This window comes from Kogia breviceps, chromosome 5 (assembly GCF_026419965.1).
Source record: "Kogia breviceps isolate mKogBre1 chromosome 5, mKogBre1 haplotype 1, whole genome shotgun sequence".
NCBI classification, from domain to species: Eukaryota; Metazoa; Chordata; class Mammalia; order Artiodactyla; family Physeteridae; genus Kogia; species Kogia breviceps.
In genome coordinates, this window is record NC_081314.1 from 17,309,259 (window position 1) to 17,333,607 (window position 24,349).

General features: G+C 40.3%; 1 protein-coding gene and 1 long non-coding RNA gene across 3 annotated transcripts in view; one reads left to right on the top strand and one right to left on the bottom strand.

Moving 5' to 3' along the window:
- The first annotated feature begins 4 nt into the window (after nt 1-4).
- The window catches only part of LOC136794225 (uncharacterized), a 29,323-nt gene continuing 4,978 nt past the window's right edge, over nt 5-24,349 (top strand). For both annotated transcript variants that reach the window (XR_010840625.1, XR_010840626.1), the window contains exon 1: nt 5-463. This is a non-coding gene — a long non-coding RNA (uncharacterized lncRNA). The remainder of the gene's footprint in view (nt 464-24,349) is intronic.
- Nucleotides 4,548-24,349, bottom strand: part of SLC35G2 (solute carrier family 35 member G2) — a 34,636-nt gene continuing 14,834 nt past the window's right edge. The window contains exon 2 of the mRNA XM_059065093.2: nt 4,548-6,987. Within this exon, the coding sequence (XP_058921076.1) occupies nt 5,731-6,969 (1,239 nt within the window). The 5' untranslated portion in view covers nt 6,970-6,987 and the 3' untranslated portion in view covers nt 4,548-5,730. The remainder of the gene's footprint in view (nt 6,988-24,349) is intronic.

A 24,349-nucleotide genomic window follows, 5' to 3' on the forward strand; every position in this document is an offset into this window, starting at 1 on the left:
AGCGCCGACTGGTCGCGAGGCCGTGGGCGGATCCGCGCGGGCAGGAAACCCCCTCCCTGCCCAATCTGATAGGCTCAGTCTCCCTTTCCACAGCCGCGAAAGCCGTCTGCGCCGTGCTGGGGTTGGGCAGGCTCCCTTGTCAATCAAGCGCTGTGCTGGGTGTGGAGCGAGCTGAGGCGGCTCCGCGGAGAGGGAGTGAGAACGCAAGAAGCTCCCTGCTTGACCCTGAGTCTTGTTGCTTTTGTCTCCCCGGCTGTTCTGGCTTATTACTCTGGGCCTTCCTCCTCAGCGCCACAGGAGACTCTACAGCAGAAACGACTGCTTCCCGAGTTCAGCCCCGACTGCCCTGGGAGCTTCCTTATGGTTTCTGCACCAGAAGGTCTTGCCAGCGGAAGGTTCTTAGGGGCGGGGAGCGAAAGAAAACAAACAAAAAGGCCTGGAAATGGGGACCTGAGAGAAAAATGTAAGACATATGCTTAATTTGAGCCGCAAACCGAAATAAGCTGAGTCTGAGGGCCTTCAAAGTACCCTGGTGCGTGGGTAGCTTCCCGGCTTGGCTGCGGTAGCCTTGCTGTGAGGGGGGACAGTGACCTTGGGTGCCGGGTCTGCCCGTTCTTAGCAGCCCAGCCCCAGCCACCAGCCGTCAGTAAGTTTGTTCTCCTCAGACCCGCGCTGCGGCCCCCCATGACCTGCCTCGTTCCTTCCCAGACATCTCTGGGGCTCTGCTTAGGCGATGCCCTCTCAGGGAAGCCTGCTGGGGTACACAGGTATTTTCCCCATCCTGCTGTTTAAAGGGCCTGTCCATACCCCTACCTGATTGTAAACTCAATTAAGTCAGGATCCATATCAGTATTCAGTTTTTCCCCAGTGCCTAGCACATGGTAGATCGTCAGTAAATATTGTTTAAAGCATTAATACATCTTCCATTCCCATTTTAAATCCTGGTCCTGACGGTAAATTCCAAGAGTTTACTCTTTTCTGTATTTAACTTCAAAATTATTCGTTTGGGTCCTGATGAGAGGAATGTGTTTCTCTTGCCGTATATAGGATTACAAGGTCAAGCACAAATCACCCATGGTCCCTTCCTGGCCTCAAGTTGACTGGGGCAAATGGACCACAAAATTCTAGGCAGCTACTCTGTGTATATCTCATAATTAACATCCAAAGTCAATAATGTTAAGTGAATTTTGGATTTATTCTGAGGGTCTAAATACCTGTGTATGTTTTATCATGGCTGATGTGGACTGAATTGTGTTCCCTCTCAAAATTCATATGTTAAAGCCCTAACCACCCAATGTGATTGTACTTGGAGACAGGGCCTTTGAAATGTAATTAAGGTTAACTGAGGTGATTAGAGTGGGGCCCTAATCCTGTAGGATTAGTGTCTCTATAAGAAGAAACAGTAAGAAGAGACAGCAGAGAGATTGCTTTCTGTCTTCACAACTAGAAGACACAGTGAGAAGACAGCCATGTGCAAACAAGGAAGAGAGCTCTCACGAGAAACTAACCATACTGGCACCCAGATGTCGGACTTCTAGTCTCCAAAACCGTGAGAAATTAAATTGTTGTTTAAGCCACAGTCTGTGGCATTTTGTTATAGAGGCCCAAGCTGTCTAATACAATAGTTTTCTTTGTTGATACATTTTATAAAGTTTATGGATTGAGATATTATTACATTCACTTTTGAAGCTATATAAACCATTGTCCAGAGGTTGAAACTTTTTCTCCAAAATCACATGGCAAACTGTTAGCTACACCTGGCTCAATTCAATTCTAGTTACATGTGATGGGATTAGGGAGTGTGAATACAAATATAACAGGTAAAATAGTCCTTGCCATCACGTAGCTTATATCACTGCCTTAAGTGGGGAAATTAAACCCAGAAAAAATATGCTGAAGTCATAAGTTTAGATTTTATTTTGTATGGGAATATGTATTTTGAATGGGCCAATGATCTGAACAGACCCTTTGTGAGATTTTGATCCAGATCTGTTGACTACTGTGTGCCATCTATTTAAGCAATAGAAGTAAGGGAGAGAGCATTTTCACAAAAGGATTTTAGTTCTCTGTAAATATGTGTTTTTCTTTTAATCTTCCTTTAAAAAGTTCCCTCATCACCCATTCTTACCAGGAACTCTTAAAAAAAAAAAGAAAGAAAGAAAGAGAAACTAAAAAGATATAAGAAAAAGAGAAGGAATTGAAGAAGAAAAATAAGGAAACAGCAATGAGAGAGGAAAGCATTGGGTGGAAGGATAGACAGACAGAAAGTCATATATTGCAGTATGGTGTACTTAGAAGGAATGGAGTCCATGTTCCTAAGGGGTGGGAGTTGTCCCAGAGACCTCCTTTCACACAGTCTGTCTCCCCAACTTCCAAATATAAACACGCGCTTGGCTTCTTCTTCCTCTCTTTTAGCAGAACTCAAGCCAAAAATGGGAATCAACCCTGCTAATTAGTTATGAGTGGACTAGGAACTAGCCAGGATCAGGCAACAACATTTAGGTCAAAACTTATGACCTATGGACTAGAAATGGGGCCTCAGATACGGGCCTCAGATACGGGTAGCTAATCTGTCTAGGATAAAAACATGTAGACAGTTCACTTCATTCATCCCAAAGGAAAGAATTTGGGAAGACAAGGAAAGGAAAAATGAGCCTCCATGTATTAAGACCTTTTCCAGGAAACTATGGAGGGCTTATAGTTAGAAATGCTTAGAACTTCCCTGGTGGCGCAGTGGTTAAGAATCTGCCTGCCAATGCAGGGGACACAGGTTCAAGCCCTGGTCCAGGAAGATCCCACATGCTGCGGAGCAACTAAGCCCACGCACCACAACTACTGAGCCTGCGCTCTAGAGCCCGCAAGCCACAACTACTGAAGCCCACGTGTCTAGAGCCTGTGCTCCGCAACAGGAGAAGCCACCTCAACGAGAAGCCCACACACCGCAAGGAAGAGTAGCCCCCACTCGCGGCAACTAGAGAAAGCCTGTGCGCAGCAACGAAGGCCCAACGCAGCCAAAAATAAAATTTAAAAAAGAGAATGATCTGGTTTAGCATCACTGTAAGGACTATTTAGGACAAAAAAAAAAAAAAAAAAAAAACCAACCTATCTACTAATCAGTAAAAAGAAACTAATCACAGGCTTGACTGTGAAGCATAGAAATTAGTGGACCCTGGTAACTAAATTCAATTTCTATACTGAGTATTGTTAGTCTTTTATGGGAATTAATTCAACAAAAATTGAGTCCGCTCTGTGGTAAGCAGTACAATAGATACCAGATCTATCAAATCAGTCGTCAACTTAAAGGAGCTCCATTCAATGTCAGAGAATTAGATTTAAACATACTTATTTGTATAGTAAATACAGCAATAGATATGTACAGGGGGACATTAGGCCACAGGGGGAGGGGTGTGTGTGGTCGAGCTAGTCAGGCAAGTAAGTAGGCAAAGAAGAGAGGGTCTTTCCACATAGAGGGGCCTGTGTTAAAAAAAAAAAAGTATTACACAATAGTAGAATATTGCTAGAGCAGAAGATGACTAAAAGTGTAAACAAGAGTGGATTATGCAAGTTAAGGGCCTTAGACTTTATCCTATAGGCAATGAGAAGCCATCAAAGGGTTTTCTTACAGCACTTTAAACTGTCATTCTGTTGTTTTCTGGTCTCTACTCTTTCTGATGAGAAGCCAGCTGTAATTCTTATCATTGTTTTCCTGTGGGTCATATATCTTTTCCTCTGGCTGCTTTTAAGATTTTGTTTCCTTATCTTTGTTTATCAATAGTTACACTATGTTTCCAGGTGTGATTTTCTTTGTATTTATGATGCTGGGGGTTCACTTATTTCCCTGGATCTGCGGATTGCTGGTTGTTGTATATTTTTACCAAATTTGGAAGACTTTTGGCCAGTATTTCTTCAAATCTTTTTTTATGCCCCATTCTCTCTCTTCTTCTGTGACTACACTTACACTTAGACTTCTTACTCCTTAGTACAGGTCATTCCAGGCTCTGTTCATTTTTTTTTCAAATCTTTTTGTTTCTGTGCTTCAGTTTGGGTAATTTCTATTGAGAGCCAGTAATTCGTGAAAAATCTGAATGTTAACATTTTCCAAAAGCACAAACACCCTACAAATGACTTTGGGTTTCTTTGGGGTATGTTTGAAGGCATATTAGGAGAACAGAAATCACAAGATATTACAACAGAGAACATAGTATTGGGTGTTGATGGCCTGGAAAAGCAAAAAGGGAACACTGAAGAAGCCCAGATATAATAACTATAAAGAGCAGCTACCACCCCTAGGAGTAGTGAAAAAAGTGGAATCAAGGTTGGATCATCAGGTCTCAGGAGCTCAGAGGAATGACTTGCTGACCTGTAGCTTATACCCCTGGGAGGATGCTGTGCAACTGGTCCTGCTGCTACTGAGAGGGAGATGATGAGGCTGGGTAGGGGGTGGAGGAGTGACAAAAGAAGCTTAAGGCTGAGATCAGTTGCTGCTTCTGGACCAAAGGGCTCTTGCTTATTGTGAGGGTAAAAATGACAGAAACTGCAAGCAAACAGAAAGGAGGAAGTCCTTTATCCCCTCAGTTTTACAGTCTCCCTCTAATGCCCTTTCCTTTATTGGTGGAACCTAGTGAGACACCAGCTGGCATAGGAAAAATGTAGTTTGCAGGGTCTGAGCCATAGCATCACAGAGGAAAAATAGATGGGTGTATTTGAAGTTAAGATAGCTCAATAACAATAGCTTAATAAGCAGTACCATATCAACATTTGTTTGTGCTAAATTAGTAAAAATTTCCCAAATTAGACCCAAATTACTGTTACTCTGTGGTTTTACAGACTTTCAAGTTCTTCTGAAAAGAATCTCAGTACACAAAGTTTTCAGTTTTCTGCTGTACTATGATTACTGTTAGTGTCTTTTTCAGGGGTAAGGAGTACCTTTACTGCAGCTCACACATATACTTACTACATAAACAAGGGAAGGTTTGGAAGAGATCTGCATAACTGAGGATGAGTAGACCTTCCTCCAATATTCTATCTCCCACCATAAGTCACAAAATGGCATAGACTAAGTAGAGCTGGCAGAAATCCAATCTTTTCCCTACCTCCATTTACTTGCATTGCCTAATGTGGCCTTAGCAAGAGGAAGACCAATTTCTTCTTCTAAGGTAGGACAACCACCACTGCCAGTGAAAAACCAGCTCCTTTCCTTCGTTCCCTCTTTCTTGCCTCAACTCACTCAAGCTACTTTACCAAGCCCAATCACCTCTAGTTTTCTAATGCAAATAGATGACAAACAGGGCTTGGTATTCAGCATTTCACCTTATAGATTTTTGAATATTGAAGGATTTTTGTTGACCATTTATAGAACATTGGGCATGAACATTTTACTAATTTTTGAACTTCAGGACCACAGAATTTCCATCTGAAAGGAGTCATTTCTTCAAGTCCTTTGTTCTTTAGTGATAAAAGTTAACATTCTCTACCCTTTTATTATTTATAATAAATCATTATTTTTACAATAAAAATTGCCTGTTATTAACAGCAGAGACCAGCTTCATGATATTCCACATAATTTAGTATATGTTTTTAATATATTAGACTAGAATAAATTTTTCCACATCTGCATATATTAATTATATATTATATAGCACTGTCAGTTATACAACAACATTTACAGGTGAACATTAAAATGTCTGTACCTATTAATAACTGAACATTAACAAGATAATAATCAGGTATTCATTTAATGGGAGAGTCTAGTATTTCCTGATAATCTTGCCTTCTTAAATTCCTCCAGTAAAGTTTATAGCCAGCAAGGACAAAAACACTAATCATAATAATTACCCCTCCAAAGACATCATAGACACTAGGAAATATATGTAACACTAGAAGCTGCAACACCATGGCCACCACAATCTCCAGATGTTGCACGGTGCTGACCAAAGCTGGATGGAATTTGTCCAAGGCATAATAAACTCCTAAGAAGGCTGCAGTAGAACAAATGCATATAGCAATGAGATAACTCCAGGTTTCTCCATCTAATGGGATGATGGGTTCTTGAAGAACGAACATAGTAGATACTCCCCAGACTGTCCCAGTCCAACCAAAGGTAAACAGTGCAGTCCACATGCTGATCTTCTCCTTAATGGATCTGTATACTATCATGGAAAGAGCAGTGGTCAGTCCAGCCATCACGGTCATAGTGTACCCAAAGGCTTCTTTCCAGGCATTTAACAAAGAATTATCTTCATCAACAATGTTGGGGATCATGACAAGACAAACACCTAAGATGCTGCAAACAACAGTAGCCGTGTCAACATAAGCCATTTTCTCATCTACAAGTAAAAAAGCCAAAATGGCACTGAAGACTGTGGTTGTGGCTCTCCACATAGTGGTCCCATTGCTGGGAGGAACTATTGAAAATGATGTATAAGCACAGGTGATAGAGATGACATTGCATACACCATAAAAGAAGAGTCGCAGTCTGTATCCACTGGGTCCAAAGGGGGCTTCCTGGTAGTAACACACAACTAACACAGATAAGACCTGCAAAACAGAACGGATAAAAATCAGTTCTAGAGATGGAACTTTGGAACGATCAGAAACAAGCCTAGTGATAAGAGCTACACATCCATGAGCCAAAGCAGATCCAAACAGCACTATCCACATTTTTCTGGATTGAAAAATATTTTTTTCTGCAAAGCTTTGGAATTGTCCAGTCTCATTGGTCATTGGGTCTTCTGTTGGTGGATGTTGATTATCCATGGTTCCAAAGAAAGTTCTTCCTTTTCTTTTCATTTCACTCAGCAGGCCTTTCTTTGGATTTTCTTCCATAAAATTTCCATAGTCTTCATTGATTTCTTCATATCCATCATCCCCAGGCTGAGGATAATGAGAAGTATATTTCACCATCACCGTGTTTGGGTGTATTTTCACCCGTTTTTTAACTGGATATTTTTTGGAGGGAGAAGTATCCATTTCTTCAGGCAATCAACTCTATTTAAGAAGGGGAAAAAAAGACATGTACATATTCATCACTTGAAATATAGTTTTAATTTTTATTATAATCATACGTACCAATTCAATAATAGATAGTAGAGGTTGTAATAGGAGATTTTTTTTTTAAGTAATAGGAAGAGCTGATCTGGCAATATGCCTTATCTACCCTTTTTTCACTCTCATCTTAAGTCCGCCCCTGTCTCATTCTGATTTTTCTTTGTCTCGTTAAGCTCTATTTTCTTTACATCACAACTGATATTTTTCCATTTGTTCATTCCTCCCTCTCTACGCATCCAATAAGATAAACACAGAAAAATAAATGACAACATAGATCAAACTTTTCCTTCTCATTGTGTCCATTTGTCTGTTATAAATTATAATGATTAAGTCCAAATTCTTTTGTATAATCACTTCTGTATGATACCCAAACTAGTCTTATATTACAAATTATAGTGATTTTTTAAAATGTTTATTCTGGCTTCCCATACATTTTCAGATATATGGGATGCACTGAAATTAGAAAATAAATAAAATGGATTTCGTGACATTCATGCATTGTTGCTATATACAGCTTTTCTGATGAGCAACTGGGCAATATGTTTAAGATTTTAACTGAAACTACCCTTTAATTCAGCAATATCACATCTAAGATTTTACCCTAAAGAGATGATCACAAGATGCTTTTTACCTTATTTTTTTTAAAAAAAAGGAAAAAAAATAAGAGTACATATTTATATTTGTTTATATAATTAAAAAGTATAACAAAGGAATTATGGAAAGAGACGAAGGAAGCTAATAATCATTGGGGTGGGACAGGAAACAAGAATGGAAGGAAACATTTTTAATGTATATTTTTGTTTGTTTGGTTTTGGTTTTTTTGCGGCACACAGGCCTCTCACTGCTGTGGCCTCTCCCGTCGCGGAGCACAGGCACCGGACGCACAGGCTCAGCGGCCCTGGCTCACGGGCCCAGCCGCTCCGCGGCATGTGGGATCTTCCCGGACCCGGCGCACGAACCCGTATCCCCTGCATCGGCAGGCAGACTCTCAACCACTGCGCCACCAGGGAAGCCCTACTGTATACTTTTTAATATATTTTTAAAATCATGATAATTGTTTAAAATTAAATTACAAACTAAAAAGAAAAGTTAATCTGTTATTGAGAAAAAGAGAGCATACAAAAAGGTGGGGAAAATGTATAAATAAGAGAGTTCATTGTAGCTTACCAGAATGACCCTGGATACTATGCTATGCAGCCATTAAAAATGACAATGCGGATCTTTACTGACATAGAAAGATGTCCATGACATATAAAGGATTTGCCATAGTGCTGGCATATAGTAAACTCTCAATGAATATTAATAAATTCAGCTTCCTTTCACCTATAATTAACTCTTTTGAAACACTGGGTGTCTTTTACAATGTTATTCTTTCTTTGAGACCTGTATTTGTTCACTTAGTTCTCTTTAGTTCTTTCCCCTCTCCCCAAGAACAATTTCCTATTTCCTTCCCAATGATTTCCCCCCTCCCCTCTAAAACATAAAAATTTTAAAAAAGGAAACCTTTTTATTTTTTGTCTTCATGACGTATTCCCTGTTCCTTGCCCAAAACTCACCAGTTCTAGGATCTTAAACCATGGTCCAGAAATCAAATCCTATTTTGTTCTTTAACACCATCTGGGTAAACCAACTGTTCCTATTTACTCCTTTCTCTTCTAAATGACACCACCTTCAGTTGGAAGAGTCATTTTACAAAACACCACCTGTGCCTCCAAGCCCTTCAGTTCCTAGCATGGACCTCCCACTTGCAGTCCTTCATGCATATTGCTATCAGGCTAATCTGGATGTTCTCTTTTTTCAACTTTTATTAGGGTATTTCCACTTCAGATCATGACTTTAGTAGCTTCAATAATCACAAACTGAATTAACAGTCTTGGTCTCCCAAATAGATTTTCCTTCCCTAAATTCCTCACTTATGTTTGAAATATCACTATCTTTCTAGTTCCCCAAGCTAGAAACCAAGGAATACTCAATTATCCTTTCTGCCATCACACTCCATTTGGTCATCAATCTTATTGTTTTTGTCTTTGAAATATTTCTCAGATTTTTCCTTTCTCCTCCAATTCCATTTTACCTTTGTGATTCTGGATCAGGTTTTTATGAATTCCCATCTAGAATATTGCAACAGCATCCTGACTAGCCCTCTTGAATCCCAGTCCTTCTCCCCTAAAATCCAACTATATTACATCACTCTCACATTAATGCCTTTAACAGATTCAAAACAAAACAAAAAACTTCCCTCAAGCTTTCCATTCAAGAACCTACAAGCTTTCCTACCAACTATGTCATTGGTCTCAACTCCTCTGCCTAACTCTCAAGACCCTGCCTAGTCTAGCCCCTATCGATACTTAGCTCCTTAACAAACATACTTTGCTCTGATCAGTCCAGTGCTCTCTCTGTCCTGACTCCCCACATGTACATGTTTCTCTAAGCTTATATTCTCACTCGCTTCCCCTCTGTCCCACTTTCTAAATACTGCTCATCTTTTAAGGAGGCCCAGTCCAAATCCTGCCTTTTAGAAACAAGCCTTACCTGACCACTCTAGCCACTTATTTTTTTTTCTTTGTTTAACATCTGCAGTAGTTCTTCTAATTTTTGTAATCTCATCATTTTGTTATTTAGTTGTCTCAATCAGTGGAATTTTGTCTCCAGTCATTGTACCCAAATTTGCTGTTAAATCTCTTTTCCTTGCTAGTCAGCAAATATCTTAATGATACCTCAGTTAGATCCCATAAGTTCCCACTTGCTTAAAATTGTTAAAATTGTGTCTTATATCCTTTCAAAGCCTTCCCCTCCCCACTGCAGGCCAGATTTGTAGCCCCAGGAGCACAAATAGGGGAAGGACACATTCTGTTGTTTTACTCCTTCTCCCATTCCCTCCTTTTGGAGTCCTTGGGAGAGCAGAGTATGGTCTACCTATGAGACACCTCCTCCATCTCTCTAGGCTCCAGCTCCCCTGGTGTATTGGCACAGGGAGGAAGGAAAAGGAAAGGACACATATCTCATACACTGGCTGCTGTTGTACGATGGCTTTTTGATATATAAACTTGGCTAGGCTGAACTACATTCTCTAGTTATTTAATCAAACACTAACATAAGTGCTGCTATGAAGGTTTTTGCAGATGTGATAGAAGTCCCTAATCAGTTGACTTTAAGTTAATAAAAGAAAGACTATCCTGGGTGGGCCTGACCTAATCAAGTAAGCCCTTCCAAAAACGGATTAGGCTTTCCATGAGTTCAGAGATTCCAAACAATTCATGCCATTTGAGTTCTAGCCTGCTCATGACCTTCCTTTCCTTACTACCTGTGGACAAGAAGCTTTGGCCTTTGCTCATGGGTTCCAATATGCTCCTGATCTTTTCTTTCTGACTGCCTGCCCTACAGACTACAAACTTCCTTATCCAGCCACCACAGTTACATTAGCTGATTCCTTGTAATAAATCTCCTATTGGTTCTGTGTCTCAGGTTGAACCCTGACTCTAATACATGGTGAAATTCTCTCTTTGATTATTGTCTTTGTTTCTGTGCTAACTCTGATAGGCCATTGATACTCTCTAGGTTGCAGGCATCCAAATGCAGGCTATCTTACGTAAATTCTATAGAGCCTCCCCATTGCACAAATTCCTGATGTGGGAGAGTCTCCTGCCCTGGGGCTATGGCCCACAAGTTTTTTTGTTTTATTTTTAAATTTTTATTTATTTATTTATTTTTGGCTGTGTTGGGTCTTCGTTTCTGTGCATGGGCTTTCTCTAGTTGCACCAAGCAGGGGCCACTCTTCATTGCAGTGCGTGGGCCTCTCACTGTCGCGGCCTCTCGTTGCGGAGCACAAGCTCCAGACGCACAGGCTCAGTAGTTGTGGCTCACGGGCCTAGTTGCTCCGCGGCATGTGGGATCTTCCCAGACCAGGGCTCGAACCCATGTCCCCTGCATTGGCAGGCAGATTCTCAACCACTGCGCCACCAGGGAAGCCCGGCCCACAGGTTTTTGCTGTTTGGGTCCTCTTGCCAGGTGGGCAGTTCTCTTGGTTAGGCACCAAAAGTATTCACTTGACCCCAGGAAAGTCACATATCCTTACCACTCCAGTGATATATAGGCCACTCACCACTGCCCCCTTCTCTCCAATTTTATTTCTCTTTCCTCGAGCAAGCAAAGAGCAGATTAAAAATGTGCTGTCTAAGCAGACTTCCAATTGGAGAATGAGAAAGCACACCCAATCATTTAAAATAATGATCTGGTAACTTTCAACCTCAGTTGGCTTTAAGGAGGAACATCCCTCTCTCCTCCCCTTTAGGAAAAAGCACAACATTCTTCTTAGACCAAGGACCCACAATAGATAATATGATCCCTTTGACAGACTACATTTTCCAAAGTCACTAATCTAGTGTCTCCCATACTACATGTCTGGTTTTTTAAAATGTGAGTTTGACATTATTAAATAGAGAGGTAGGGTCTATATTCCTTCCCATTAAAAGTAGCCCTGCTTTTGTGACTGTTTCAACGAATAGAGTATGGTAAAAGTGACTTATTATGACTTCTGAAGCTAGGACATAAAAGGAAATATAGCTCTTCCTTCCTAGCTGCAATACTTGTGCTTGGAGCTCTGAGCCACCAAGTAAGCAGTCTGACTGCTCTGAAATCACCATGCTGTGAGGAAGCTCAAACTAGCCCATGTAGAGAAACCACATGGAGAGGTCCTGAGACCACCTGAAGAGAGAGAAATTCCTGGTAAGCCCCCAGCTGCTCCAGCCCCGTGCTGTTCGAACTCCAGCCACCCATCTGTCTTCAAGTATATAAGATACCCTGAGTCAGGATTCCCCTGCCAAGTCCTTTCCAAATTCCTGATCTATAAAAAACCATGACAGATAATAAAATGATTGTTTTAAATCGTTTTAAGCCACTAAGCTTTGGAGTGATTTGTTACCTGCAATAGATAACTGGAGCACCCTATTTCCCTCCCCAGTATTTTAAGGAATCGGAAGGAGGAGTGGTCTTAGTGATAGTTAAAGTAAAAGGCCTCTTATATTTGGACCAAAATGATTGGCTTTTGAAACTGGGATATTTTGTCCCCCATTGTGAGATCCTGGATTCTAATTCTGAGGTAAGAGGAAACTTTTTTTTTTTTCATTGAAGTATAGTTGATTTAGAATGTTCTGTTAGTTTCTGGTGTACAGCAAAGTGGTTCTGTTATATATATGTGTATACATATACATACACACACATATATATAACTGAATCACTTTGATTGTTATATATATGTGTGTGTGGTGGTGTGTATACATATATATATATATATATATATATACACATGAAGAGGAAAGTTTTAGTCAACATCCTGTTAGGTATAAATTAATGTATTTAATCCTAGTCCAACTGTATACTTTAAACTGTTATTTGAACTGTGTCATCTTTGTTCATTTCTCTCAGTGGATTAGTCTATAACAGATATATTCCAGGTATTTCTCAACACCATTAATATTATATTGTACAGGGATTCCCTGGCGGCACAGTGGTTAAGAGTCTGCCTGCCCATGTAGGGGACACAGGTTCGAGCCCTGGTCTGGGAAGATTCGACACGCCATGGGGCAACTAAGCCCATGCTCCACAACTGCTGAGCCTGTGCTCTAGAGCCTGCAGGCTGCAACTACTGAGCCCACGTGCCACATCTATTGAAGCCCACGCACCTAGAGCCCGTGCTCCGCAACAAGAGAGGCCACTGCAATGAGGAGCCCACGCACCGCAACAAAGAGTAGTCCCTGCTCACTGCAACTAGAAATAGCCCACGCGCAGCAACGAAGACCCAACACAGCCAAAAATAAAAATAAATAAATATATTTTAAAAAATATTATATTGTATCCCACTGATGCAAAAGCCATCTTATACTAAAGGGATACATAAAGATTTTTGGGGGGGGGCCACACCATGTGGCATGTGGGATCTTCCCATGCCCCCTGCATTGGGAGCATGGAGTCTTAACCGCTGGGCCCCAGGGAAGTCCCAAGATCTTATTCATTCTCCCTAGTTTTCATTTAATTTCAGCCTTTGAAATATAATTATTGAAGAGAATCTGTAATCCTGACTAGTAATTACATTTTTGCACATTTAAGTCTTTCAACCTGTGAACATTTCAATAAATACTAACTGAGGTACCATGTGTCCAGCACCATTCTAGGCTCTACAAATATGAAGATAAATAAAACAGGCATGGCCCCAGCACTCATAGAGCTTATAGACTAGTGGAAGAGACAACAAGTAATTCAAATTTAATATTTTAATAAGTTAATAATGCAAGTAACTACATGAAGTACAAGAAACTATTGGAGCACATACAAAGGGCATCTAACCCAAATATGGGGGATCTTCGCAGGTTTCCAGGTGGAAAGGATGCCTGAATTGGGACTTTAAACATATGTAACATATAGACAAGTAAAGAGGAGAAGGAGAAAAATAAAACTTTTTTTCTGGAGATAAAAAATTTGAGTCAGAAATGTTGGTTTTGAGTTCTAGCTCTGCCACCGACTAGAGCAATAATTACGTCTATTTTAAGAGAAAGAGTTTTAGATGATAATTGTTGGGGTCTTTTAACTCAACTCTTAGTTTGTTTAATGATTTCACACTTCTAGTGTTTTGATATCTCTCCCATGCGAGAACACCATGCAATTCAGTGATCACAAATTTCTACCACCTGCTCAAGTTGTTCTAACCAACGTGCCAACTCAGTTTCTCCCCCTTCCTTACAGAGAGGAGGAATCTGAAGTAATTTCATGGCTCCAGTTCCTCTGACATTTATGTGGGGCTGTCTCCTCCCAGGCAGAGGTGTCCATTTCAGCTGCATAGAGTAACTCAGCTGAGAAGAGGAAATGTCAAACAATAAGACCAGAAGACTAGCCTATCCAGCTACAAATGTATCAACCTGAAATGTTAGACAAATGGATTAAAAGGATACATAGTTTGGTGTCTGCTTGAACAATGGGTGCAATTCAGTATTGCAAGCCTGAAAAAGCAGTATTTGTATCTAAAAGAGGTACTGTTCCCTAAGCTACATCCCACAACCTAAGACCCAAGATCACCTCTCTCCTAAGGCTGAGAAAACTAACACAGCCATCCCTACTGTCTTGGTGGGAATCCTTAGAAAATCTCCTTATGGTGCCTATAGCAAATGCCACTTGGTAATCAGAGCTTCTTTCTTTAGTTACCAGGCTGATCCCTAAAATGGTAAACAGTCTTAGATATAAAGCTGGCTAGTACAACTTGATTATAATACAGTGGTTTAAATGTAGGCGTTGATGTGGTATTCGACACTCATGAATCAGACTGGCTTTGAACTAAATATTTATCATAAACTGATAGGTTACTACATTACACCTGAGCAGCCCAGTCCTGAGATACCTTATTCCCCCAGTGCGCTTGGACAGTCTTGCCCCTGAATGAAAATGAAAAGACCACACCTAACTGGTCACCTGAAAGGGAAGACCCAACAACCACCTTTCCAGGATATTGTGAGACATCAGGACATGCATAGGAACATATCTCCTGAGAACTATTGAGAGAAGCCATTCATCCCTCCAAACTGATGAAAAGGGGCCCATATTCTGAGGCCTCAAGGCTATAAGCATGAGTCTAACAATCCTTATGATGAACCCAGCTTAGCATAACCTTTAACACCCCTCTATGAATAGGGATTCACTCTTTTCCCCACTGCAACTCATGAGGATCAGGAAAACTAGAGGCAGCATTTAAGTCTGCTTGTACTTTATTAATACTCTTTGAGACTGTATCTTTGTGTAAAGGCCCACTGCTTTAGAAGGGAAAGAACCTCCTTCTAAGCTCCAACCTCTGGAACTAGAAAATCAGTTCTTAAATAAACTAATAAAGTAGAATTTGAAAGATAAGAATAATGATAATAAGTGAGAAATAGCAGAGTAGAAGGTAAAGAGCATGCCTTTCTCAAATCAGTTACACTCAGAAAGTGAGGGATTTATCATGAAGAAGTAGATGTTTGCCCTTCTTAGAAGGTGTAATAATATTCACATTGTGTGTTAAGTGGCAAATGATCAAAATGAAATAAGTCTATAATCAAATCATGAAATGGAACAGTTTTATGAAGATGTAAAAGAGGGGCTCCAAGAAAAGTTAATTGTATAATACCTCAAATACTCAGATTGTAAAGGAACTACCCTAAGCAAATTCAACCAAAGTGGGAAAAAAAGAGGAGACATACAATCTAGTAGTCTTCTATGGTAAACCAACTTAATGTCTGTAAAAATATAAAAGGAAATTTCAGAGCAACCTGGACAGAATCATTCTTACTCAGATGTATTACTTAGGACAGATATACCATATATAATGGCAGAAATTGCAATTAGAATAGCATTCATATTGCATCAGATTATTGCCTGACAAACAACAGTCCATCTACCTCTCTCTTAGAAAAGCAAAAAATAAGGGACATTATCAATTTCTCCTTTGTAACACTTAGATTAAAGCATCCTTGCAATAATAGCTCTCAGAAAATGACTAAGACAAGATCTTCTTGATTTAGCCAGAGATCATGAAAACATTTTCATCTCTAATGGAAACAATCAGAATTAGCATAAAAGCAAGAATGGGAAAACAAACAATAAAGAAAGGCACAACTCATCGCTCTAAAATCCAGTGAAGGCAGAAGGAAATATGGAAGAAGTAAATAATAACAATACTATCAATAGCCAGATGTATTGATATTTACATTTGTACAGATGACGTGCTAAACTCTAAACATGGGTTAACTCAGTTTTGAGAGGAAGTGAAATCTTAGGAGGTTTTGGAGCATTAGGGAAGGGTGGAAAACAAAAAATTTGGAGAAAACTAATGGCCTACCTCACTTTGAACTGCAATAACTTAAAAGGAAGTTAGGAAACTAACTTTAGGAAACTTTAGGAAACTAACTCGGTACATATTGAACACACTCTGTGTGAAGGGCACCAGGTAGGCCACGTGGAGGAGGTCAGTAGGTCTTATTGTTGAAGACAGTTTGTCCCAAAGTTTTGTCGAGAACTTTGTCACCTAGTGCCCCAAATTAGTCTCTCCTCCCTGCTCTTCTGTCACTCTTTCTTCTCCCCAACTCCCTCCCTCTTTCTCCATCTTACCTTCTCAACGTTACTCCTGTCTCTCCTGTGTCAGACACAGCCCTGTCTGACATCCTAGCCCAGAAGTAACTGCCACTTATTCATGCAAATGATTTCAGGAAAAATGATATTTATTTTATTCCCTTAAAGGACAAAGCATTATCACTGTCAGAGTCACATTCCACTTTCACAACAGAATAAACTATTTTCATCTTCCTGAAATCAAAATTTCTCTGACAGGAAGCAAGAGGGATGATGACAAAATATCTGTGCAGAAAGTAGGAGAAAAGCCTCAATCATGTGAGCACCCCTGCCACTGGACCCCACCCTAAGAACTAGCCTCCTGTCATCCAGACCAAAATGTATACATATCACTCCTCTGGGCCTTTTACCAGTGCCATCTTGTACTTAGCCCCTGCCTCCTTTTGTCATTTTAAAAAATTTTATTTTATTTAATCATTTTTTTTTTGGCTGTGTTGGGTCTTCGTTTGCTGTGCGTGGGCTTTCTCCAGTTGAGGCGAGTGGGAGCTACTCTTCATTGCGGTGCCCAAGCTTCTCACTGCAGTGGCTTCTCTTGTTGCGGAGCATGGGCTCTAGGCGCGTGGGCTTCAGTAGTTGTGGCACGTGGGCTCAGTAGTTGTGGCTCACAGGCTCTAGAGTGCAGGCTCAGTAGTTGTGGCACACGGGTTTAGTTGCTCCACGGCATGTGGGATCTCCCCAGACCAGGGCTTGAACCCGTGTCCCCTCCATTGGCAGGCAGATTCTTAATCACTGCGCCACCAGGGAAGCCCTCCTTCTGTCATTTTATTCTCTTTGTGTATGACGTTAAGTTTTAAAAAGCAATGGTTCCTCAGTGTGTGTTTGTGGAAAGAGGGACAACCTAGTGCCCCAACCGATGAATGGATAAAGAAAATATGGTATATCCATACAGTTGAATATTACTCATCCATAAAAAGGAATGAAGTTCCAATACGTGCTACAACATGGATGAACCTTGAAGACATTATGCTAACTGAAATACGCCAGACACAAAAGGACAAATACTGTATGATTCCACTTATATGTGGCATTTAGAATAGGCAAATTCATAAAAAGAGAAAATAGATTAGAGATTACCAGGGGCTGGGAGAAAAGGGAATGGGGAGTTACAGCTACAAGGTTTCTATTTGGGGTAATGAAAAAGTTTTGGAAATAGATAGTGGTGATGGTTGCACAATATTGTGAACGTAATTAATGCTATTGAATTGAACATTTAAAAAAATGTGTTAAGGGACTTCCCTGGTCTCCAGTGGTAAAGAATCACGTTCCAATGTAGGGGACGCAGATTCGATCCCTGGTCAGGGAGCTAAGATCCCACATGCTGCAGGGCAGCTAAGCCCGAGTGCCGCAAACTACAATGCCCATGCTCTCTGGAGCCCGCACGCCACAACTCCAGAGCCCATGTACTCTGGAGCCCGCGTGCCACAGCTAGAGGGAAGCACTAGCACCGCAAGGGAAGATCCCACATGCTACAACTAAGACTTGATGCAGCCAAAAATAAAAATAAATAAATATTTTTAAAATGTGTTAAAATGGTAAGTTTTGTATTATTTATATTTTGCCACAATTTTATTTAAATAGGAAAAAAAAGAAAAGAAAAGAAAAGAAAGGGGGAAAATATAGTGCTTCCTCCAGTGTGGGGCGGGGGAGAAAAGAAGGCATTGGTATTTTCAAAAACCTCCCCAGTAATCCTAGTGTATAATTTTCTTGTGGGAAAACCACTCAACTAGATTATCTAAGGACCTTCTGGCTTTAAGATTTAATGAATCTGTACAGGTATACATATAGCTGATTCACTTCATTGTACAACAGAAACAAACACAACATTGTAAAGCAGTTATACTCCAATTAAAAAAAAAGATTTAATGACTCTGTGGCTCCTACATGATTAAGGAAGACAGAGAGTGGCACAGGGATGGAAATTTTAAAAAGGGGGGGGGGGTGTACTGAAGCCAGACTGTCTGGATTTGAATCTTAGCTACAGAACTTATTAAATATGTGACCTTGGGTAACTTACTGAATGTCTTTACCTATTTCCTCTTCTGTAAAATTTTGATAATAATAGGGTTCTACTTTTAGGGTAGAATTAAAACATTAAATCAGTTAATACATACAAAACACTAAGTATCTGGCACCTAGCAAGTGTTCAATAACTTTTAAATCTTTTTTTACATGATTCTGTCTGCCTGGAATGACGTGGGCCTCCCCCTTTCTTCCCTTGTCTACCTGTAGAGCTCACATTTGTGCTTCAGTGATTTGCTCAAGTGTTACTTCCTCCTTTGCAAAGTCTTCCCTGTTCTCTCCAATTTTTGTGCCCCATTGCCCCTGCATTCAGTTGTTTATATCCTGTCTTTCTCACCAGACCATACACTTCTTGATAGCAGACTTTCTCACCATTATATCCTCAGCCCCTAGCACAGTGTCTGGCACATACTGGCACTCAATAAATGTTTGTTGGATGGAATGGAATGGATTTGAAAACCAAGAAGAGGAAGACATGGAAAAGAATGGGGAATGATGTTGACTACTGACATCTCTGTAGGACCTTATAGGCCCACATACCCACTTCTGGTGTCTTAGCATCACTGCTCAATCAATGGTAGGCAGCTGAAAACCTGCAGTTTCCTGTGATCATTCAAACTGCAGAACTGTTCAGAAGAACTCTCCCTATCCTCTGCCTTTACCCTCTTTACTAGTCAGAGTTCTCCAGAGAAACAAAATTATTAGGATGTGTATATATACACCTATATAGAGAGAATAATTTTAAGGAATTGGCTCACGCAATTATGCAGGCTGGCAAGTCTAAAACCTTCAGAGTATGCCATCAGGCTGTAGACCCAGGGAACAGTTGTAGTTCAAGTACAAAGGCAGTCTGCTGGCAGAATTCCTTTCTCCTTGGGGGATGTCAGGTTTTTTTCTTCAGACCTTCAGCTGATTAGATGAGGCCCACCCTCCATTATGGAGAGCAATCTGCTTTACTCAAATCCACTGATTTAAATGTAAATCTCATCCAAAAACACCTTCACAGAAACATCAGCATAATCTTTGACCAGCCAAGTTGACACATAAAATTAACTATCACAGCCTCATCCTTTACTTGTCCTCCATAAGCACAAAAGTTCTGGCTATTCCAAACTGCAGGAAATTCTCTGTCATGCTCTTTCATGGCTCTGGGTTTTTACATATGATGTTCCTTCTTTATGGAATTCTCTTTTCCTGCTTTTTCACCTGGTAAATTACTGCTCATTTTTCAAGGCCCAGATTAAATGTTATCATCTCTGGAAAACTTCCCTAGGCCCATTTCCCACCCCAGTCTGAGTTAGATGCCCACCTCAGTGCTTCAATCATAGAATGTATTGAATTCATTGAATTACAACTGTGTTTTTGTCTTTCTCTTATGCTAGATCTGTGAGGGTTTTAACCCCACAGGTATTAAAATTAGATATTATTAATTTTTATATTTGCAGCATCTAGCTCAGTGCTTGGCATGAGATAGGTGCTTAATAACTTTGTTGAATGAATGGACTATTTTTTAATGAAGCAAATTTTGTTAAGAACAAAATATAAGTAATATAAATAAATGGATTTAAATGGCTAGTAACCAAAATAGGGAGCTTTATCCATTAAAATACTTTAAAATCCTTAATAACATTTCAAGAATAATAAAACATTAGGGTGAGCAGTTTGGCTATTAAGAGAATGTGTGTATTTAGCTTCTCTGCCTCTGGCTCTATTTATGCTGCTAGGTCTCCCATATTTTCTTTAATATTAAATCCCTCAGGCATAACTGGAGCTGTTCTTTAAATAAAGTTTATCTACTTTTCTTAATTAAACTATTATCAACCAGTTAAGAAGGGTGTGGAGATACATGTCTTTTAGCATCACCAGGCTGAACTTCAGTTTCTATTTCCCTGCTTTCCAGAGCATGTCTCATAGCTCGGCCCAGTCAAGCGAGTCCCACCAACAAGACCACAGCAGTTCCTCATTAGGGTTCCCTGGGCTTGCTCAGGACAAGCTTGACTGAAGAAGCTGTTTACCACCATCAGCCCTTTAAAAAAAACACATTTTGTTTATTCCTATTACAAAAGCAATATATGTTTATTGTAGAAAATTGAGAAATGTGAGAAAGCAAAGAAAATAAAAACAACTCATAATCCTACCCAGAGATAACTACTGGCCCTTCCAGGTCTTTTTCTATTTGTGAACATTGTTTTCCCCAAAAACGGTATCAAACACTACATCCTATTTTATAACTTCCCCTTTACTTATCAATGCATTGTACACATTTTTCATGTCATTAAATATTCTACAACATCATTTTTAATGGCTAGTTAATATGGATCCAATATTGGGTTCTGAACACAAGTCAATCATTAACTTCAGCTTTCTGAGAGTTGAAAGGCAAATGGGATGACCAGCTGCCACTGATCCTTTACACAGGGGTAGATCTATAACCATCACAGGAAAAGTCACATATGTGAAAAGGTACAGATAACAATGTTGATGTTTTCCCTGAATGTAAATGAGGAAACTGTTTTTGATGGCCAGGGGAAGATTGTGAAAGAATAAATGAGATAAGTCAAGAGGATTCATGTTTCCTCTTTGCTCTCTGTTCAGATGTCATCTACAGAGAGAAACTAGCTGAGACCAATAGTGAGATAAAGTGTGTCTTCATTCATTTTTTTGTGTTTATTTTGGATCAATACACTGTTTGGTTTTGAAAGGATTTGAGGCAACCATTCAACTAGAGTTAAAGGAAAAATGAAACCACAGGAAATATCAAGCACAGATGCCTCAAAGCACCTGGGAAGTACTGTTTTGGATTGTTTTGTCCTGAATATGGCTCTAGATTCTCTAATTATAAGGATGGCGGCTATGATTATTTAGCCTCTATTCTGTGACAGGCACATATTAAGAACTTTATTTTATCATTTAAAGGTCAAAACAACTTTATGAAGTAGGTATTATAATCTCCATTTTAGATATGAGGAAATAGGTTCTGAGGTTAGGTAATTTGCCAGTTACTAGGTGACATAACTAATTACTGGTAGAGACAAGATTCAGGTCCTGGTCTGCCTTCCCAAGCCCTTTCTTCCATACTATTCTGCAAAGTAACCATCCATGGTAGGCAGAATAATGCCCCCCAAGCCCCACCAAGATGTCCACATCCTAATTCCCAGAACATTACCTTATATGACAAAGGGGAATTAATACTGCCGATGGAGTTAAGGCTGTTAATCAACTGACCTTAAAATACGGAGACCATCCTGGATTATCTGGTTGGGCCCAATGTAATCACAAGGACCCTTAAAAGTGGAAAACATGGGCTTCCCTGGTGGCGCAGTGGTTGAGAGTCCGCCTACCGACTCAGGGGATACAGGATCGTGCCCCGGTCCAGGAAGATCCCACATGCCGTGGAGCGGCTGGGCCCGTGAGCCATGGCCACTGAGCCTGCGCGTCCAGAGCCTGTGCTCTGCAACGGGAGAGGCCACAACAGTGAGAGGCCCGCGTACCGCAAAAAAAAAAGAAAATAGTGGGAGACAGAGAAGATGTGACAACAGAAGCAAAGCCACAGTGATGCAATGTAAGGACTCAGCCTGATGTTGCTGGCATTGAAGGTAGAAGGGAATCATGAGTCGAGGGATGTGGGCAGCCTCTAGAAGCTGGAAAAGGCAAGGAAGTGGATCTTTCCCTAGAATGTCCAGAAAGGAATACACCCTGCCGACACCTTGGTTTTAGCCCACTGATACCCTGAACTGGACCTCTGACTTACAGAACTGCAAGATAATAAATTCATGATGTTTTAAGCCACCAAGTTTGTGGTAATTTGTTACAGCAGCAAACAGAAAACTCAGACACCATCATTTTGAGAATGTCTAAAGATCAGATTTGTATTCTTAGAGAAAAGATCCAAACACTTAGTACTGGTGTGGAAAAGAACTGCCTGCATGTAATCCATGATTTTCCCCAGAAAAGAACTGTTGATCTTCTTAAGATCTAGAAAAGTGTTGGATGAGACTACAAAGTTCTGGGTCAAGTGACATGGACAAGATTATTTTAGCCAGACATAGAAAATATTTGCTGGCTGCTTACCCCTGTGATACTGTTTGAAACATCTGCTTTTTAAGAACCACATCCTCATGGATCATCTAGAAAAAAAGTGAATTATAAAACACCTCTCAAGGGCTGAGTAAACTGCCCTGTTGGATGTAGCCTTTAAATACTGAATCAGAACTTTGGTTGGATACCACCAGATAGGACTTTGGATTAATAACCAATGCTGGGGGACTTCCCTGGTGGCGCAGTGATTAAGAATCCACCTGCCGATGCAGGGGACTCGGGTTCGTGCCCCAGTCTGGGAAGATCCCACATGCCGCGGAGCGGCTAGGCCCGTGAGCCATGGCCGCTGAGCCTGCGTGTCTGGAGCCTGTGCTCTGCAACGGGAGAGACCACAACAGTGAGGCCCGCATACCACAAAAAAAAAAAAAAAAAAAAAAAAAGAATCCACCTGCCAACGCAGGGGACATGGGTTCAATCCCTAGTCTGGGAAGATCCCACAGGCCGCAGGACAACTAAGCCCACGTGCCACAACTACTGAGCCTGCGCTGTAGAGCCCGCGAGCCACAACTACTGAGCCTGTGTGCCACAACTACTGAATCCCATGTACCTAGCGCCCGTGCTCTGCAACAAGAGAAGCCCACGCACTGCAATGAAGAGTAGCCACCACTTGCCACAACTAGCAAAAGCCCATGCGCAGCAACGAAGACACAACACAGCCAAAAATAAAATAAATAAATAAATTTATATATTTAAAAAAATAACCAATGCTGGACAACAGGTCTAACCAATGCTGGACAACAGGTCTAACCAATGCTTGAGGCAGCAGATCTGAACTTGAATTCTACCTCTATCACTTTCTGCCTGTGCATATATCGTGTAACCTTTCTAAACATCAGTTTCTTCATTTGTAAGATGGGCTGATATTACTAACTTGGAAAGGTTATTACTAAGGACTTAATGAAACGATGGATCAAAAGCATCTAGAACAATACCTGGCACATAGCAGGTGCTCAGTAACTACTAGCTTGCTTCCTTCATGTTAGTCAAGTACTGTGAAGATTTTGTTACTAGTATAGAAGAAATGCTTATTTTCCTCTCTGATCTCTTTCTATAGCAAGAAGGCTTACTTATAGTTTATAAATTGCTAAATTTGGAACTTTTTTAAAGGATAAAACAATGCACTCTAAGAAATGTGCCTGGAGGCCCAGATTAAAATCTGCTTCTCCAGCCCTTCCAATGATTTGAGAGACTTCTGATTCCTTGTATTATCTCTTCCTGATTGAAAGAGCCAGAGTGATTTTTGTTATCTGTAACTAAACCTTGCCAGATACACAGATGCACTGTGTATTACACCATGTGGTATGTAAAATTGAATCCCACCAGTCAAGGAACCTCTCCTGCTTATTCTGCTTTTAACAATATTATTTTAATACAGATGCCAATAAAGCATTAATATTTTAAAATTTATGGAAGAGTATTCATTCACACATAATGCCAGTCTAATGAACCAAAGACTGAAGATATTGCTGGTGATCCCTTCCAATAGTCTTAAATTGCTATTAATTCTTTTCTTGATGATACAGGGTGGTGAACAACAGTAATTCACAGTAGACAATTTGCTTACATTTTGTTCCTCATGTGGTTATTGTTTCAGAAAAATAGCCTAAATTTATCAAGAATGTTAGAATAGATTTTTGAAAGAATCAACTAGGATTGGTTGGTAGGCTGGAGTAATAATAACATAAGATTTTCATAAAGATGGGTAGACAGCACTTTGAGCTCTTACTGAAGGAATACATGTCAATTGTAAATAACTTAGGACTGCTAATTAAGACAGAATCCGAATAATTCCTTCAAGCCATCTTCTACTAGAAACCTTTTAAATTTTATGTGATTACTTAGATAGTTCTCTGGAAATGCAACTATCAAGGCAAGTTTATTATAACTTCCTTACACATTCTGTCTACTCAAATCTTCATCTAGGCCCAGCTAGCAAACCAGGCCAAGGGACAAGTATTAAAAGTCACTCAGACCTCTGATTTTTTTAAGGTGCTATTTCTGAGAAAACTCAGAGCCACAGAGAAGTCAGGAGCCATCA